This window comes from Melitaea cinxia, chromosome 8 (assembly GCF_905220565.1).
Source record: "Melitaea cinxia chromosome 8, ilMelCinx1.1, whole genome shotgun sequence".
Taxonomy (NCBI): domain Eukaryota; kingdom Metazoa; phylum Arthropoda; class Insecta; order Lepidoptera; family Nymphalidae; genus Melitaea; species Melitaea cinxia.
The window spans coordinates 13,059,620-13,080,610 of record NC_059401.1 but is presented as its reverse complement, the minus strand read 5'-3'; the positions used below and the strand labels follow the sequence as shown (position 1 = coordinate 13,080,610).

Here is a 20,991-nt window from a genome sequence, read left to right as displayed (position 1 = left end):
AATTTTTATTTACCTGCTCTGTTTCAAAACGTTCTGGTGTAGTTGTGATTAAAGCTCTATTAGCACCGACAATTCTGAGCTCAATTTACATTTGGAGTAAGAACTTTTGTTTGGAGTACAAGTACAAATTCTTTGAACAAATATTTCTTTCTGGTCTAGGTCGTTGAAGGTTTTTCCATCGTGCTTAGAAGTATACTCAAAACGATCGGTCCTGCTGCGATTTTTTTTTTTTGTAGTAAAATTATCTGCCAAACAGCAGTAGATTGGCGCAATGGTTTAAAGTCCAACGCAGTCAAATATACGACAGACGTTTGCTCTTTCGTTTAAAATTGTTCCATGGTAGTTATACGTTAAACATAAATTAATTCAATATTGTCAAATTCCTAAATAAAAAATAGAGATTCATTCTTCTAAGCAGTGTACTTTATACTAAAGTAACTTAAAAGCGCTTTTTTGTTTATATTGGGGTTGAAAGTAGAAAAAAAAAACGTTTCTTGTTCTCTTATTCAACCCGCAGATTCTACGTGATTGCACCGTCTAGACATTCTAGAGTCATTTTCATTGAGTCTTTTAGACTGTGCTAATAGTACGGAGCTAAAGAGTTTGAAGTACAAAATTTTTGCTATCCTCATTTTTCCATGTACCATTTGAAGAAAATTAATTTTCATAGCCGATGCCATCTCAAAGGGCTTATGAAAGGAGTTAGTTATAAAGTCCATTTGAAAAGATAGAGTTCATTTTGACAATTCATTGACATTAAAGATATGTTAATCGTTTATTAGATAGAGAAATAAAATTTTATATTAAACTAGGTGTGCCCCGTAAGATCAAGAAAGATTTAAAAAAAACTAACAAAAATGTTATATAGCCTATTTATTATTGATTTTTCATCCTTAATTTGTGCACACTTCTAACCGCTGCTACTGTATCGTATCCAGTACCCAAAGGTTATCTGGAAGAAATCGCTATTTAGCGATAAGATCGCATTTGTACATCTTGTATTGTATCTTTCTTAATATGTGTCTGTATTTTGGTGTACATTAAGAATAAATAAATAAATAAATAAAATATATAGCCTTAATCGGAAAATGGACTATCTAACACAAAAAGAATTTTTCAATTTTAACCAGTTCTTGAGATTTGATTGGAAAATATGAAGATTCAAACGCTTCAGCTTTATAATCTATAATATATATAAACGCGAAAGGTCACTCATCACGAAATCTCTGAAACTATGACACCTACAAACTTGAAATTGGGAAGGTAGGCTCCTTATAGGACGTAGACATCCGCTAAGAACGGATTTTACGATACTCAACCCCTAAGGGGGTAAAACGGGGGTTGGAAGTTTGTATGAAAGTCCTATGTTTTTGAAGTAAGAGATTTGAAATTTAACATGTATGCCTTATAGATGATGAGAAGGTGTTCAAATAATGTATCTTTAGAAATCAACTCCCTTTTGGGGTTAAAACGGGGGATGGTAGGTTTACTCACTCATCACGAAATCCCCGAAACTATAACACCTACAAACTTGAAATTTGGTAGATAGGCTCCTTATAAGGTGTAGACATTTGCTAAGAACGGATTTTACGAAACTTGACCCTTAAGGGGGTAAAACGTGGGTTGGAAATTTTTATGAAAATCCTATGTTTTTGAAGTAAGAGACTTGAAATTTAAAATGTATGGTCTATAGATGGTGAGGAGGTGTCCAAATAATGCACCGTAATCTATATATATATAAAGAGAAAGGTCACTGACTCACTCATCACGAGAACTCAAAAACCGCTGGAGGGTCCATCCAAAAGTTACTGAGTGTAATAAGAATTTCAAGTGAAATTTGCGTTAAACATCTTAATAGACTTAATAGCATATCTTCATAACCACGCGGACGTAGTCGCAGGCAACAGTTAGTGTATTATAAAACAAAGTCTCCAAAAGTTTATGTGATCGATTCGCTCAAAATCTACTGAACGGATTTTCATGCGGTTTCACCATTGGAGAGAGGGCTCCACCATTGGCAAGGGGAAGGTTTACGGAATGGCTAAGCCGATTTTGATGAGAGTTTCACTGGAAGTTTGCCGGGAAAACGTTGTGACACACTAATTTCAACGCGGGCGAAGCCGCGGGCACAGCTAGTATTAGTATAGATTCATATATTCCTATAGTAAATTTCTGAACGCACGCATAAATTTTTGACAACCAATATATATGATATAATTATATGTTTGCCAGTTTCGAAACCTATGAACAATTTGAATTGAATTTGTTTTTTCTTATATTTTATTTATTCGTCAATTTTCCATTGTTTTTAATACTTAATATCCTATTCCGGACTGATGGTACAACTAACATGGCTTGCTTTATAGTTATATATATATATATATATATATATATATATATATATATATATATATATATATATATATATATATATATATATATATACTAGCTGACCCAGCAAACGTTGTTTTGCCATATATATTATAAGCCTCCTTAATCCCCCCTACTATACCTTAGGGGTATGAAAAATAGATGTTGGCCGATTTTCAGACTTACCCAATATGCACACAAAATTTCATTGAAAATCGGTCCAGCCCTTTCAGAGGAGTATTTTAACTAATATTGTGACACGAGAATTATATATATAATTATATATATAGTATTACGTATAGTATTACGCGATATATTAGTAACTACATTGAAAAATCGCTAAGTATTAGATGAATAATTTATTACAAATAGTTATTAATCCGTTCTGTACTATGGTTCATCATCATCATCATTATAGCCCTTACAGTCCACTGCTGGACATAGGCCTCCACAAGTTTACGTCAAAAATAACGTGAACTCATGTGTTTTGCCCATAGTCACCACGCTGGGCAGGCGGGTTGGTGACCGCAGTACTGGCTTTGTCGCACCAAAGACGCTGCTGCCCGTCTTCGGCCTGTGTATTTCAAAGCCAGCAGTTGGATGGTTATCCCGCCATCGGTCGGCTTCTTAAGTTCCAAGATGGTTGTGGAACCTTGTTATCCCTTAGTCGCCTCTTACGACACCCACGGGAAGAGAGGGGGTGGCTAAATTCTTTAGTGCCGTAGCCACACAGCACTGTGGTTCATAAAAGAGTAAAAATAATCATTAAGGTCAAATGATCCAAAGAACTTTATATACGATTGCTTAAAAGAGCAAAACAATAAAAAATTCAGAGCAGTATTTTTTCTAAATATAGTATCATTTTCCCTCCCAATCTTAAATGTTTTTAGAGTACGTAATATTCTTTAGCAATGCTAGGTGTTAAGTAACTCGATCATTAAGTTTATCTAAAGGATTTTTTAAACGAACATTTAATATATGCGCTAAACGCGTCTGACCCTTATGCATACAGTTGTTGTTTACATCAAACACTTTCACAATTATATAATATACTCGGAAACGGACAGTCAGGTTTAAACGATGCATTTGCAAAGTTCTAGAAACCTGTATTTTATGGAGGTCTTACACTTGAATTGGGACGATTACGACCGTTTTAGTTGATGTGACTTACTTTTTTTATTATCTGATTGTTATTTATAACGTAACCGCGTAACCGTTGTGAAGACATAAACCAGATTTCTATAAGTAAAGTATTATGCAGGACAAGCCTCATATCCTTCTATTATTGTAAAGAATATGAATGGACGACAGTTTACTGTTGGTCACACACTAATTATCGTAAAAACACACACATTCCTTCACAAAAACAATTCGAACAACAAGATAAATTTAGTATAAGGAAAAAACCCTAAGTTGAATTTTAAAGTTGGTCGCCTAGGTTTGTTTAACTTAGCAATATAAATAACAACCTTAGGCATGCTACGTAACTGTATAAACATTAATTTAACATTTCTCAAGGGCAGGGTTTCTCAAACCGTGTGCGGTACAAGCCTCTAGAACTAATGAAACATGAAATGCTGTCTCCAAAATAAAAAAATAAAAATATATTTGCCTCGTACAGTTTCCTACACATATTAAACAATAATTTTGCTAAATATTCTATTATTTTCAATGTAAGATTATTTTATAAATAATGAAATAATAAACTTGAAATAGTAAACTACTGAATGAGGAATTTCAAATCTTAATAGCGATTAATTAATAGTCACGAATCCGGTAACATTATGTAATTATATTTTAATTATACTCGTAGTTAAAAATATATAATAATATTAAAAATAATACGTTTTTTTTCAGCTTAAAACCAAAGGAAGAAGATAAAATCGCCTTAAAGGAGTTCGAATCAGCATATTTCCAGGGAAGATCGTATCGCAGTTTTCCAGAACAGTGTAATAAAATATATCCAATGTGCCTATTCAATGCGCCTTTCTTGCTTGATTTGATAAATTATTTACTTAATAAAACGTGATTGAGAACTAAGCAATCGAAAATCGATACTTAAATGGACAATTAAGCAATCGAAATCAAGCTATATATTGAATATATATTGTATTTTTTTATGTGAATTCCGTATTAATTAATATTACTTTAGATAATAATATGTACAGAATTTTAAGTGTAATCATAATCCTTCGTGTGCCTTTATCTATACGTATTAAGTATCCGGGTACAATCCGGCTAACTCGATACCAGATAAAAGTTTTATAAATAACAACCCTTGTTAACTTCACCGTATCCAGCGTTTTAACTATACACTATTACATAAATGCAAATGAACAGAAATGGAATAAGTCTAGTAATATCCATAAACAACATACTCATAATACATTTTAATTAATATCAATAACTGTTCCGTAAATAGTACCGTTGTATTCTAGGAACAAAGAAATATTCACTCACAAATTATTTCAGAATACAAAATAAACGTTGTTTTTTTACTATTATTTAAAAAAAAACATCTTCGTGAATATAAACTTATAGAGTTATCTATCTTCCATTGATGTTTATAAGTCTAAACAAACAACGAAAACGATTTTTTTTTCTACATTTCGCCATAGCAAAGTAGGTTCATATTAATGTATAGATGAACACAATCATTGTTTTTTTTTTTCTTTAATTAATATCAATTAATATAGTTGTATGTAGTTGTATATTACTATTTTTAGATTTTTGTTTTAATATAATCAGTGCTATTAACGCGTTTAATTTTGAATAAATATTAAAATTTTGATTATTGTATGTAATTATGCATGAGATTATCCCAGCTTCGTTATTTCCGATATTCCAATGGAAAGCTTAAGCAGATTATCGTAATTCAACATTCGCTATAATGATCTTCCATTACGTATCTATTGACGTGAAGTTATGATTACAATTTTACATTTTAATTTTATTTATAAATGAGGATAAAACTCGGTTCACTAGAAAATATCATCAAATTCCACTATCTAGGTACTTTTTAAAAAATATTTATCAAATTTATATTATTTCAATTTTATTTTATTTTATTTTTTGATATTTTTCCCCTTTTAGACATATAGCGCGGTAGCAAAGAAATGTTTTCTTTTTTCTTTTATTGTATTTGTAGAATCAAATGAATTAATTAAGGCAAAAGAATTGAAGAAAGCTATAGCTATATATATTTAAAACTATTAATACTACTATGTTTATTTAAAACTATTTATTAAATAATAAATGTAAATTTATTACAATATAACAAGATACCTTACGTCGATGACCCAATTACTCAGAATACAAGTTCTTAGACCAAGGAAATTAAATTTTAGACAAATATTCTATTTATAATCTTGAAAAGAATTAACTGGATTAGTTAGTAATATTTGCTAAATTTATAATACTATGGTATTTGGAATACGTAATATTATTGATAATCCAAAATTTTGTCTCATTTGCACGTTTCAGTCTTATTAACTGTAATATGACTCTGTTGTTGATTCTGACAAAAAATTGATTAACGTGATACGTTTTTATTAGAAAACTAGCTGTGCCCGTGACTTCGTCCGCGTGGAATTTAAAAAAAAAAAGTTATTATTCAATTCGCAGAGCTAAAATATAAATAAATTTCAAAAAATAAAAGTAACCTAAGTTACTTCTTATTACATCAGCAATCTACCAGTGAAAGTCGGTCCAGCCGTTTCAGAGATTAGCCGGACCAAACAGACAGGAAGGCAGACAAAAATTGTAAAAAATGTTTTTTGGTATACTCGTATATACCATATGCATTTAGTAAAAAACGTTTATTTTAATATTACAAACAGACACTCTAATTTTATTTGTTTGTATAGATACTTGCTGAGCCAACAGACTTTGTCCTTGTTGAAAACTTTTGGCGGGTTTGAAATGTAATAGCCGTTAAGTTTTCTAAAATCTCTCAATTTTCACTCGTTAAAATTCTTTTACAAAGTATTATAAAACTTTAAAACAAAAAGATCAATGAAATTATTAAAGTTGTTTTCAAGTTATGGCGTGACCGTTAAATGTATGTAACTTCTATATTTTTAATTAAAAGCTGTCTATAAAAAATCACTCAAACTATTTCAGTAACAATATTTTTCATGAATATTGAATCATCATTCATCAAACATGACTGACACATTCATTCACGACACTCGCCATGTACGTGTACTTCATTTTAAAATAGCAAAAATCTGAAATTGAATGAAAACAAAATACTCAAAAAGTACAGACACTAAGTAGAGTTGTGTTGATTTAAACACCTTTCAGAACTTTTACTATTTGAATTTTTGAATCAAGAACTTTCTATAGAATGAAAAAAATTATTGAAGGGGTTGAAAGAAATGTGCATTTATTTAGGTTGCAACAGTTATTTTATTAGTTTTCTTTTATTTATCTCCATGTCGACTTCAACCTTATAATACAAGTAATGAGGATTGTTACAGTAGTATTACATTACACTTCTGTAGCATATGTAAATAATATTATTGTACACAATTATCATATTAACACTATTATGATATATTTACACTGTCTTTAAAATAAACCTAGGCCGATCAAAAAATTATTAATTAACAATATACGTTACAATTTAATATAGCCTCAGAGTCATATGCCTACTTGATGATACTGGAAAAATAATATCAAGTTAATCAAATAGTAGAATACATAAAAGTGATAACAAGCTATAATTTTAACTTGAACAACTTATAAATTCATTTCAACTAAATATTTATATTGTACTTAATATAAATACAATCAATTTATAGCTTAGTTACTATAACATCAATAAAAACGCTAACATGTTTACTTACTGACATTATTTTAACATTGCCATATAAAAAGAGTTGTCATTCGGCCGGTTATACTTCCATTTGTAAAACATTAACTAAAACTTTTTTATGGATAAATTAGTTTTATTAAGATACTAATTTTGTGTTGGAATTTAAAATGGTTAGTTTACTAGACACACTTTTACTATTATTTTTACTAAAGTCAAGTTTTATTCACTTCCACGTTTTTAATAATACACAATTTTTCCTAAAGAAACTTGATTATATTCACCAACATAAACAAGTTACAGTTTAAATAATTAATAATAATAAAACTTTTAATAAAATGCATATGTAAGTGAAAACAAATTACTAAGACTTTAAATATACATTTATTATTATGTGGTATTTATTTATAGCTTAAATATTATTTCTCCTTTTATAACACTATATATATAAATATAAAGAATGAATGGAGTGTACGCTGTAGTTCTGAAAAGTGATACAATTGAAAGCACAAAAAAGAAATGTTTAAACATCATTCAATTTTTATTTTAAGAGAATATACAAGATCCGGTTTCTGGTAACATGATTTTACGCTATTTACATGTATAATATTATTCTTTCCCGGAACGCTATAATACAATGTGTGTATTTTAAAGGAATAAAAACAGAAATTTCATATATTTTGTATGGTTTTACATCTTTTTACACATATACGAAGAAAACAGCCGTTATAGATGCTTATTCGTTTTTAAAATACCAGTTTTTATTTTTAATAAAATTACTATTTATAGAAGCGAAAGTGTGAAAGATATATTTTATTTATTATTTACATTGTCTATTAATATTAATGGACGACGAATTCCTCAATAATCGGTATAGAAATCCTGGACTAAAGTTTAATATGAACAGTTTTGTCAGCAAAATTATAATTTACTACAATCATATACAAATACATACAAGTAGTTAAACAGTTGTGTCCCATATTAACGTCTTCATTATATATTTTTTCTTACTTCAACACTTATAACTAATGTACGATCGATTTTTCCGATGTTTAAAAGGAATTAATGAGAAGTGGGTGACCATTTTCTGTATTCAGAATCCACTTAACAGTAATCGTTAACGTAGTGTAAAGAAAACTTGTGGATAATGTCTTTTACTTAAAACAAAATAATAGAAACAAAAGAATATTGATTAAACAAATATGATTAAATATACCTTTGTCTCATTTGCCAAACTATTTAAAAGGTACGATGGAACCAGCTGTTTGTTATCCTTAGATAACAAATATTTTTGTGGTTTACTTTAGTTTAAAAACTAATTACGTTACATCCTATTGTTTTTAGCAAATCACAAGAATCTCATAACCAGATTTCGGAATAGAACCGAATAAAATCATAATCTGAGATGGCATTTACTGTAAATGTTGAGTAATGGTACAAAAATGGTAATACTGATAGTGATTGAATATCTTATTCAACCTATATTCGAAGCTAATATTTATTCGAAGCAAAAACCTGCAACCCTTCTGAAAATGAAAATAGTCTCTCAAAATCAAAATTTCGTAAACATACTTAATTATACTTACGAGTGTTGGTCTGGTTGAATTGTAAAAGTGAATTGTAGCGTTGTTTATCTTTGAGAAGTAATTTACTATATGTATCAATACGATAATAAGATGTCATATAATCAAATAGATCGCCAAGTCATTTTATTCGTAATATAATCTTTGCAAACACCTAAAATATTCGTTTTAGACCCATTAAAGGTATATATGTAAAAAGGAGTGCTTCCAAACCATTTATTTTAAAATACATTGCCAGCTCTCAGACTACTACTCGCTGCATAATTTTTCACTTATCGTACTAGAACCGTTTTAATAATTAAATTAGTGTACTCCATTTAATGAAATACATAAATTCGGGTTGGCACAACTACTAAGTATCGACGTTTTTTTTTTTTCAGTGAAATTTCTTCTGATGGTATTTAAAACTATATACAACACTATGGAAGTATTTATCACTATTACATGGAAACTGTTTTCTCAGGATACACGTGCTTCTCCTACTATTATTTCTACTGGTACGGTACCTTTTTCAGAGTAAATAAAATGTTTAATTTAAATGAATCCGAAAAAAATAATAATTAATGAATGTTTTTGATTTTTCGGTGTTAAGTACCAAAATTGTAGCGTTAAACGCTCAAAATTCAAATACTGATGAACGAGTATTTTCAGTTTTTCTTCAACAAGTAGACTAGCTAAGTGATGAGGAACAGTCACTTTTTTTCTTAACGCCAATAGACTATAGATAGTAAGTATATTTACATAAGGGTAAATGTCATAAAAGTCACTCTGTTTAATGACAAATTAGCAAATTTCTAACTAATTTTTTTAAATAATTTATCTGAATAGAATAAATACTAGTAGTATAATTAGAAATGTCATTAAATATACTTCGTTACGTGAATTCTCTGAAATACTCCAGGCATCTGAAAACAAAATAATAACATTATATGCGAGTAATAATTCTACAAATCACATCGAAGTAAATTCTTAAAATCATAGTATTCATCTTTAATTAGTTGTCTGGAATAGAGGACATCGTACAGAATAATGAGAAGATACAATTGTTTACTATCCAAGGGCAGCAATATTATTACCAAATCAATCGACTCGAATTTTTTACCAAATGTTTATTTATTGTACATTTTTTCTAACGCAAAGTGTTTTCATTACATAGAAACTTTCAAATTTAGTATTTCCTTGTTACTGCCTCTTTTCACAGCGTATTTTTTGCTTTTTGTTTTCTAATAATAATTTCAAAACTCATTCTAGTTTGTATTTAAGATTCTCAATATTTTAATCATTGTGTACTCAAAATTTGTAACGTCAAAAACCTAAAAAGATGTGTCTACGGTGTATTTATGACTTTTTATATATCACCAGCAAAAGTAAGGTCCGGCTGATGGTAAGCCTCTGGCTCCTTACTTACCGCAGGAACACAACATTTCTTGGTAGCAGTATTATTTGACTGTTATTTTTTGTAAGATTGCGGCACATTCCTAGTCAGGCTGATCCAGATTTGAGAAAAATAAACGAATAGCAGTGCTTTAAATCCAATTAATTAGCTGGGTAAAGCTTTAGATTAGGTAAAACCGAATTTTGGGACCGTGGGCGGAAGGGGGGGAGAGGGTGGGGAACGCTACCCCTGGTACCATTGTCACACCTCAGAACCCCATGGTTATGGAGATATCCATGGTTTAAGTTTTGAGGTTAGAAGAAGAATTTCGAAAGTTAGAGGAACGCTTGGCTCCGGCGCTGCGGAAAGTGCAGCCCTTCCGCCCTTGCGTGCGAAAGCACGCTCACTCATGCTCCGTTCCGCAGCGGAGGCTGGTCGCCGAAGGCGACCAGCCTCAGCCGCTTCTCTACGCATTCGTTTGCGCGCTTTCGCACGGCGGGCGAGGGCAGCCCTCCCTCCGCGCCTCCGCGGCACAAAAAAAACACTCTAGGGGTAGGACAGACCAAGACCACGTGGACAGTGGGGTGCTCCGATTCGGTTTTGGGTATTTTTCGAATTTCTAAACCTATATTCTAGCACGCAATGTTACTAATTTTATTAGAATATTATGTCTGACGCGTTATTTTGTTTAAAAGTGTCGATTTGTCACACAATGCAAACAGTACGAACTCAAAGGTATTATAATAGCTTTAAATTCTTCTTCTAACCTCAAAACTTTATTTATTTAACACTTTATTGTACACCATACAATTAAAATAAGCAAGCAACATTAGCAATAATTTGTAGAAAAAAAAATGTACAAAAGGCGGCCTTATTGCTTAAGAGCAATCTCTTCCAGGCAACCTTAGGGCAAAGGAGATGATATATTGACGGTGTAGGTGAAAAGTATAATTTTATAAAAAATAATAGAAAGCAGCTCAATAAATAAACATACATACTAACATAGATAGTTTGTATACATACATACAAACACACACATACACACAGACACACATACATACACACACATACACACAAAGTTCATACTAGATAACTAAGAAGTTTTTAAACAAGATTAATAGTGACAGAAGAAGACAATCATAAGACTGGAAACCTAAAGCAAAGGATTAATTCCCACCCATTTTAAAAAAGTGTAGTTTAACGGATTTCTTAAAAATAGGAAGGGATTGAGAACGTCTAATCCACAAGGGCAAATAATTCCAAAGTCGAGCAGCTTGTACGGTGAAGGATTTGGTGTAGAAAGTAGAGGAATGAGAAGGAATTTCAAGAAGTAGATTGTTGTTCGACCGTAAACTACGTTCATGTAAATCAGTTAGATATTTAAACCGCTCTTTTAGGTAAGATGGAGTTGCCGGATTAAACATAATGCAGTATAATAGCCTGACAATGTGAGTATTCCTGCGAAGGCGAATTGGGAGCCACTTGAGTTTTTTGCGAAAATTGGAAATGTGATCGTATTTGCGGAGACCAAATATGAATCGGATTTGATAAATTTTGAATGCGCTCAAGCTTATTCAATTGCTCCTCGGTTATGTCAAGATAGCAAGTGTCAGCATAGTCATAGATAGGTAAGAGAAGACTATGTACGAGCGCAATTTTGATGGACGTAGGAAGGAAATTTTAACCATGGATATCTCCATAACCATGGGGTTTTGAGGTGTGACAGTGTTACCTTGTATAGATTCCCCTACACCCTCCACCCTCCACACCCAAAAACTCCATAATTCGGTTTTTCTAATTCGGTTTTACCTAGTCTAGATCTTAGCCATAAGCTGCTTTAAATATCGTCAAAATAATTAAATTCAGTAAAGCATTTAAGTCTTACCACTACCAATTTCTGATAGTCTAGATTCTTGATTGTAGCTTTCAGAAAAAACTATCCTCGGCCTGGTGACTGGCTCTGGTGGAATCGTCGTCCTATAGTCTAGTAGAGTCGTTGTTTTCTCGTGACTTTTAGCGTATATAGAATAAATAACCGCCAAGCATCGTATCTGTAAAAGAAACTGAGATTTAAGGTATGAATAACTAAGTAATAAGGTGTGAGTAACTATGAATAGTTAAATAAATATTATATTTAAATAGATACTTAATATTAGTCTCAATATATTGATGTTTTTGTAGTATATTTATGAAGATAAAATAATGAACTAAAAACTACTTACCAAAGGACCCCGCACAATTTGTATGGAAAATGGCTCTCGGCTAAATTGGCTGAAATTTTGCATAGGGGTAGCTTTCAACATACTGATCGAAAGTCTCAAGGGTCACAAACCCCCAAGTTCAACACACGACCCTCTACAACCCCCTAAACCCCCAAAATGCACTTTACAATAATCGACTGCAGTTTTGCGAAGAGATAGGCACCAACAAGCTTAACATAATTCTAAACTATACCCCCTCAAAATAGACCCTCGACTACCTACAGCTCAACCCCCCACTCCCACCAACCCTTATTTTAATTAGCTTAAGTTTTTGAAAGAGATGGATATCAAAATGCCAGTCAAAAATCTCAGTGAACAAACCCACTGCAAATCGTGCACAGACCCCCACGGTTCCATCTCATACCCCCAATACCTAACCCTCTACAATCCGCCCACCCCTTCTAATTCGTTAATTATTTCGATATTAAGATTTTGTACTTCACGATGTGCAGCATCTAGAGTAGTATGAAGTAAAGATTCATCTGGATATTTAATATGTTGTTGGTGTCGGGCGTATCCTAAATACCATAAGACGCTAGCAACATGCGCGCAAGTACCTAGCGTACGTGCTCCACTCTGGCAGGTGCAATAATAGCCCAGAATGACTTCTTCATCATCATCTTTTTCTTGATTCTGAATATTTTCATCATCTACTACATTCACGAGTCTTTACTCAATTTTAGGGTGGTTGGGGGTTTGTGTGTGGGGTCGGGGTTGATTTTAGAGGGGGTGTCGATTGAGAATTTCGACCAGCATGTTGATATTCATCTCTTTTAAAAACTTAAGCTAATTAAAATAAGGGTTGGTGGGAGTAGGGGGTTGATCTGTAGGTGGTCGGGGGTCTATTTTGAGGGGGTATAGTTTAGAATTATGTTAAGCATGTTGGTGCCTATCTCTTCGCAAAACTGCAGTCGATTATTGTAAAGTGCATTTTGGGGGTTTAGGGGGTTGTAGAGGGTCGTGGGTTGAACTTGGGGGTTTGTGACCCTTGAGACTTTCGATCAGCATGTTGAAAGCTACCCCTATGCAAAATTTCAGCCAATTTAGCCGAGAGCCATTTTTAAAACAAATTGTGCGGGGTCGGGGGAATTCGCACTACGATTTCTTATCCAGAAATGAAATGGATTTTTTTCGCATTATAGTATACTTACAAACTATACATATTTCGCAAAGATTACAAAAGTATACCAAAGTCTATACAAAAAGATAATATTATAAATATTCATCACAGTATTTTATTATTTCAATTTCGTTAACCCTTTTCCTTGGAAAGAGACCCTTTAAGAATAATCACCCTGTATATCTTCCTCTTATTATTTCAAGATTGTTTCAAGATGGTTTTTAAGTTCAGAAGTCAATGCCATCAGAAATTATAACCAGGCTTATGTTGACTTATGATGTATTTTTGGTTAGAAACTAAATTAAAATTGACCTCATCTTCAAAATGTATGCAGTAAGGACAGCAATCGTGTACTACATGTTTAAGTATATAAACTCGTATTATGTTTGTTATGTACTTAAGATGTATAAGACTATGTGTATATGAGGACACACTATCCATTTAGTTTAGCAGTCATAAGGGTCAACCAAACTAACAATAACTTAATGACATTGAAATTATAACTAGTAATAATGCTTAAATTATTATAAATTAAATAATCTCACCCTCAATTTTCCATCAATGAAGTGGTGGTGTTGCACTACGAACTGTATAGTACCATATGATGTCCATAAGCTGCCATTAGTCCCCCCTGATACTTTCCGATATACGTGCTTTTCATGAGCCTAAACAATAAAAAATTAATTTAATTTTAATATTTAACATTAGATTTGTTAGTTCGTACACCTAGTACGTAATTAATTACACCTACTAGTAACTTGGAGAGGCCTATGTCCAGCAGTGGACTGCAATAGGCTGAACTAACTAACTGACTGACTGACTAGTAATACCTATTGTTTATTAGTTAGTGGCAGTTGCAAATTTAATTTATTGCTAATGAATAATATTCATATAAATAGAAAATAGCGAAAATACTTGACTGTGGGTATTTAATCACTCGTGCTTGTTGCAAACTTCTTAATTATTACACTAACTAAATTGTGCATACAGTTTTAATGTAGGAATATTATTTAAATTCATTTTCAACTAAGCTAGTTACTATTGTTTAACACAACTGAATTATTCAAAACTATATTGCCCTTAATTATTTCAAATTGCTCCTAAAACATCCAGAATATTTATAAATTCCATCTTTTGATTATATTTCTACAAAATACTAAGTTCATTACGCTTCAGACTGTAATATCCCACTGCTGGACATAGGCCTTTTTCCCCACGTAGAAGAAGGATCAGAACTTAATCCAGCACGCTTGTAGCAAGCAGTGTACATGATAACAACCGGGACCGACGGCTTAACGTGTTCTCCGAGGCACGGTGGAGAGACCCACAAGGACTGCACAAACACCCAGACTTCGGCAAACATCTGTGAGGGCAATACAACACTTGTTTGTTGCGCCAACGCGTCGTCAAGTCATTAACTTGAACTTTATTTTATGAAGCTGTGTAAATTTAATTCTAATTAATTTGTAATGTTTATAGAAAGTAACTGAGTATTGGTCATGAGCATCTTCATTTAGCTGACTTCCACAAAACTTGTCATTATAAAAAGGTATCGTTACAAAGGCTAAAAAAATAGTAATAATACTAGTTGATTGATACATTTATTCGCGACCTTATTGCTCTTATCTCTTTGAGGTTTTAATTTGTATTTTAATAATTTTTTTATTTTTTTATTAGGGATGGTACACAACACAGAACAGATTATAAAAAAACAAGAATCCGTTGAAAATGAATTAACAAACATGAAAATAGAAAAAACCGAACAAAAAACAAACTAAATACAAATGTATATATAACTGAGGTATGGCACAAAAAGCAAAATCCTGCTCAAAATCTGGAGCAGACCAACTGGGCACCTCAACTTTAAAGAAGGTCACAACTAAATAATACTGCTTTCAAGTAGTGTTGTATTTCTATGGTGAGTAAGGTGATCAGAGCTCCTGAGGGCAGGGAAAGGGTCGGCAAAGCGCTTGCGATGCTTCTAGTATTGCAGACGTCTCTAAGCAACGGTAATCGCTTACCATGAGTTGAGCCGTATGCTCGTTTTGCGATCTAGTTACATTTAAAAAAAATTGTAATTAAAAGTATTACCAATAAATCTATTCTAATGTCCAATTTTATAAATATTTTGTAATTTTTATAAATACTACTAGCCCCTTTGGCGCTGTTTGTAGTGACTCTGCTTTCTGCTCCGATGATCTGGGTTCCATTCGTATTCTGTATTTTTTAAACGGTTTTATTTAGCTCACCCCGTTTGTTTTATGTATGTTTATCGAAAAAAAAATGTTACTTTATCAGTTGGCTGTTACCTAACGCAAACATTAAGGTGCTTATCGTAGGAACCGACGACGATGATGAGTGTATGTTATAAAATATATATATTTTATTAAAAATAAAATATATGTCATTTTTAATAATAATAATATATATTATAACATACACGTGGCCATCTTATTTTAACCAAGCGGTCGAAATTCGAACATAATTAAAAAATTTAAATTAAAAAAAAACAATATAATGAATAAAGAACCTTTTTTTAATTTGACTACAGACTTTGATAATCAACAAAAGAGCGTAATTATAGTATGCGTGTTTGTGTCAAATACATGGTAGTGTGTATAATGTTTTTATCTTACTGCCTTAATATATTTTTATGCATAATTTAAAAAAAAATATATTAGCATTCTGCACTCCTGTTCTATATGTTACACTGTAAGTGTACGTAATTTCATACTCCTCCTTTCAGGCAATTTTCGTAAAAAGGGGTACAGAGTTTTTGTTTCACGTATTCATATATAGATAGACTAGCTGACCCCGCAAACGTTGTTTTGCCATATATATATTATTAACCCCCCGCCATAACTTAGCGGTATGAAAAATAGATGTTAACCAATTCTCAGACCTACCCGATATGCACACAAAATTTCATAAAAATCGGTCCAGACGTTTCGGAGGAGTATTAACACTGTGACGCGAGAATTTTATATATGAGATATGGGACACATACCGGTTCATCATTGACGTAAAATGTTATATTGGCCGGCGGCATGGAGTTAGGACTGATGCACTCTACTTTCAGTTTCATGCCCGGCTTATAACCTATTTTCATACCCCTCAATTTTGGATAACCTTTGGGTAAATCTGTAAAAAAAAATTATTTATACAATTATCATATTTGGCATTTACTTTATTTTAGATTTTATAAGTATTTTAATAAAATAAAATAACTAAACTTATAAGTATGGTGAACTTTGTAAATTCCTTTATATTAAATTTTAATAAAAATGTAATATAAAGGCAAAAAAGAATAAGATAATGTAAGGTAATGACGACAATTTGATAACGCTGCATTTATGTAGTTCATATAAATAGTTTTTTAAAGCGCTTCACATACAACGGCCCGGAAATACAAACAATACACAACCATAAACGCCCTGAGCACAACAAACATCGATATAGCCTACACAAATGTTTGTCATGAGCGGGGATCGATCTCGCGACCAAAAGTGTAACAGCCAGTGTTGTGTTCGAAATGAAATTATTTATCTTGCCATAAGGTGATTACACACAATTAACGAACGTCAAATTCAACAAAAAATTAAAGAATGTTAAGGTAACAAAATTATCAATCAATAAAAAAAATACATCTTAACATTAGGTACATTACAAACTTTGCCAATTTACTTAATGTTATCCAGCAATCTTAACGTAGTATATTTATTTAACTCAAAATCCTAATGTCCGAGACATTAACTTCCTATTATATCCTCGGTTTTATTAAATATTACAATAAATAAAATGATGTCCCTAATGTAGACCGAGAGAAGAAAAAAGCAAGAGGAAATAACTCTCAGCACTGTTTTAAAATTCAAAGTTATATACAAGACAAAAAACGCAACAGCACGATCATGAAATGATCAGGACAAACACGAGACAGACAATCGTGTGTGCTTAAACCACCACAAGCCACCTGCTCACAGTATTTGCACCTAACTGTATCTATTTACAGGGCGGGTCATAGACATAGCCTGATCGAGCTTTATTCAATCTCATGCCTTGTCATCATCATTAAGGTATTCATTGATGTTATAATAAGCTTTAAAACATAAAGATCGCTTTATTTTATTTCAATAAAGGCAAAGATTGAACCGCAGCCGTAATCTTGTTATAATTATATTGAAATAGATATTCCTATAAAGGAATCACTTTTTTCCTGAGCCGATATTTAGGAAATATTAAGAGAATTTCAAGCTTTGGGAAAATCAAACAAAATCATCAATTTTCAGTATTCTATAGTCAAGCAAAAACTCTAGTGGTGTTGAAGTGTTATTGATATGTAGCTAATATTCTTCTCCAATATGGAGAAAGAAACCTATGCTCAGCAGTAGGATGTTACAAGCTGAATCAATAAAAAAAAATATTAAGAATACTTGAGAAACTGAAATCCCGACAATATTTCCATGTAAAAGTTTTTTGTCTGGCTACCGTCAAAGTTCTGGCACAGCACACTTTTAAAACTTTCACATAATTATAATCGTTCAACTATAATAATTCAAAGTTACCTCTTGCACAGGAGAACAGAAGTTTTTTTTATAATATAATACAGAATACCTTCCACAATAAGTTAAGTTTAAAGAGGAATCTCAAAGAAGATAGAAATGGTGTAAAATTCCTAAATAATATATGTACCGGATGAAGGTTAGATTATGTTTATGTATACATTAAGCAAGCGATTACAAACTAAAACGTGTATGTGACCACCAATGTCTATGAATATCATATAATCAGAAGCTTATTCTGCTTACTAATCAACGTCACAATACCCGTATTTGTATTGCTCTATGCCTAGCTCATTCCCTTTATTGGTTTCATGGCTAAACAGGAATGATTACAATCTAGTGCGATATATTTAGCTATAATTATCGCATCATTCGGTAAAATAATACAGTTGCTATAATTATTACCATCATTATAAAAATAGTGTAAAGATGTTCATTTAAAGTTTTCCCAAACTATCATAATATTTGGACGACTTTAAATATTATAAACACAGAGTATTGTTGCAAATAGGTACTTCTACGATGTACACATTTGAAACATAAAATTTAATTTAATATAACTTAACGTAATGTATTGAAACGTAAGAAATTATATTAAATTAAATGTAACTTGGTCTAATTGTTACATAAAAAGTTTATATTTTTATGTTTTAACATATTTGTATACCTAATATTAAACAAAATATTACAAAATAGTCAATATAGTAGTAGAAAGTTACAAAATAGTAGTATCAAATAAACAAAGAATAAAAAAAGTCAGCACTTTACTTGTCTTACTTTACTAGTCTAGAACAACGTAAGAAAATCAGGGATGTTTTATTTGTGATTTCTTTTTTATTTTCCTAATTTACCGTCCTTTTACGAAGATTACACGAGATCAAATTTGTACAAGAGCTTACTTTTGTGATACAGAGAATTATTAGGCAGGTATTTTCTGAAAGTAATCCTCAAGGAATTGAAAGGGGTGGCAGAATATGTGTAAGGAACGAAGTAAAAAAAATTACGATGACGTGAAATTTTATACAGCTTCTCTTTAATCTATATCCTGATTAAAGTCAGAAAATATATATTAAGAAAAAAAGTGTCTTGACATAACTCTGTACCTTCTTCTTCTTCTTTAGGGTTAATGGCTTTCAATAGTGCCAAATGAGCACAGATGATTTCGCCAATGTCACGTAGAACATAACTCTGTACCTACAAACACTTTTGTAGATGGAAAAATTCAATTTATTGTCAGTCAATGTCGCTGTCAGGTAAATTTTGAAAAACGAATTTCTAGTTGAAGCTACAGACAAAAACATACAACAGCTTTAAAGTAATGTCTGAATTACTTGGATAACAGACGCGTCATTGAATCGCCTACGATTTTACAATGCAGTCAATAATACCTATAAATATTTTAATTACCTAACTTTTGTTTTGTTTTTTGTTTGTTGTAACAGTTTTTGTTTAATTTTTTTTTTTTTTGTCTGTACTAGAGAAGACCAGGGTATTTCTATGATTTGATGCAATTTGGACAGATTTAAACACAAAATATTCAGACACCGGACAGAAAATTTTCAAAAGCTTTTTTCCAACACTCACAAGAATCTTTACCAAGAATATAAACTATTTGTATGATTTATACAAAATTATACGCATTGGATAAATAGATATCGACTCATGAAAATCTATACTGCTGATGGTAATGAAAACTGTGGGTGTGGATGATGGAGGGGGGGGAATCAGGTTTTAATCACGTCTAGATCGCACAAGGTTTTAAGGACCTCTTATTATCGTATAGAACCTTAAAACATATGAAGGAATATAATATCACATAGAAATAAATGAAAAATTCATGACATTCATTTTTATTGCATTACAGTCACCTTCATAGCTGAAGGTAATCGATGGTAATGAAAGTGAGGGTTATGAATTTTCAAAGCTGTTTTTCATTTTACTCAGCAATTAATCGATCAACGTAAATAATAATTATAAATATGAATATACGAATTACAAATACTTCGATACCAAAACTATAAGAAAACTATAACTACTTAACATGAACAATCTGCTGTAGGTAATGAAATCGAAATTGGTTGAAGCACATAGTTGGCGTTCTTTTTTAACCGTCGCGAAAAATCTGACGAGCGTCCTGCATATTTGTTGTTGCTGGCAAACTGACTGGTAAGTGAATAGGCGGCGGGGGGCTCGAGATCCGGTTACGATGCATTTACAGTCTGATTTTTGATGTTTCAAGCCAGGCTGAAGGTAATGAAATATTTTTTCAGACAAATTGTTTTTATCACAGTGTATTTAAATAATAACAATATTACAACTAGTAAGATCATAATTAAATTCCTTATTCTGCACTTGAAGTTCCTCAAGTAACAATATGCAGCATAAATCTCTACGTATCATCATTACAGCCTATACAGTCCACTGCTGGACATAGGCCTCCACAAGTTTACGCCAAAAATAACGTGAACTCATGTGTTTTGCCCATAGTCACCACGCTGGGCAGGCGGGTTGGTGACCGCAGTACGGGCTTTGTCGCACCGAAGACGCTGCTGCCCGTCTTCGGCCTGTACGTATAATTAAAAATAATTTATTTTCAACTCGTCGCAAAAAAGACACTGAAGGTAATGAAATTTAAGCAACTAAAATTTTAATTTCAGTGAGTAACCCGTCATGATTATTTTAATTTCACGTGGCAGAAATAGTTAAACAGCCCGTTTATATATAAAAAATATTTGTGGGCTCCTAGGGTGTTCAGATTGGCCAAAAAATTCATGGACATACAATTTGCATGAAATCATAGAAATACTCACCACCGCCTGTGCTCATAGGAGTTAGTATTAAAATTTAGTTCGTAACGGTTTATCCAATGACTTCAGTAAATACATTTACGACGATTTCTTCATTGTA

The 20,991-nt window shown here is 31.9% G+C and overlaps 1 protein-coding gene across 1 annotated transcript in view; it reads right to left on the bottom strand.

The window, feature by feature from the left end:
• Positions 1-12,018: 12,018 nt before the first annotated feature.
• Positions 12,019-20,991, bottom strand: part of LOC123656042 — a 33,610-nt gene continuing 24,637 nt past the window's right edge. The window contains exons 5-7 of the mRNA XM_045591764.1: positions 16,533-16,666; positions 14,071-14,190; positions 12,019-12,195 (exon numbers count right to left, since the gene is read on the bottom strand). Coding sequence (XP_045447720.1) covers positions 12,019-12,195; positions 14,071-14,190; positions 16,533-16,666 — 431 coding nt within the window. The remainder of the gene's footprint in view (positions 12,196-14,070; positions 14,191-16,532; positions 16,667-20,991) is intronic.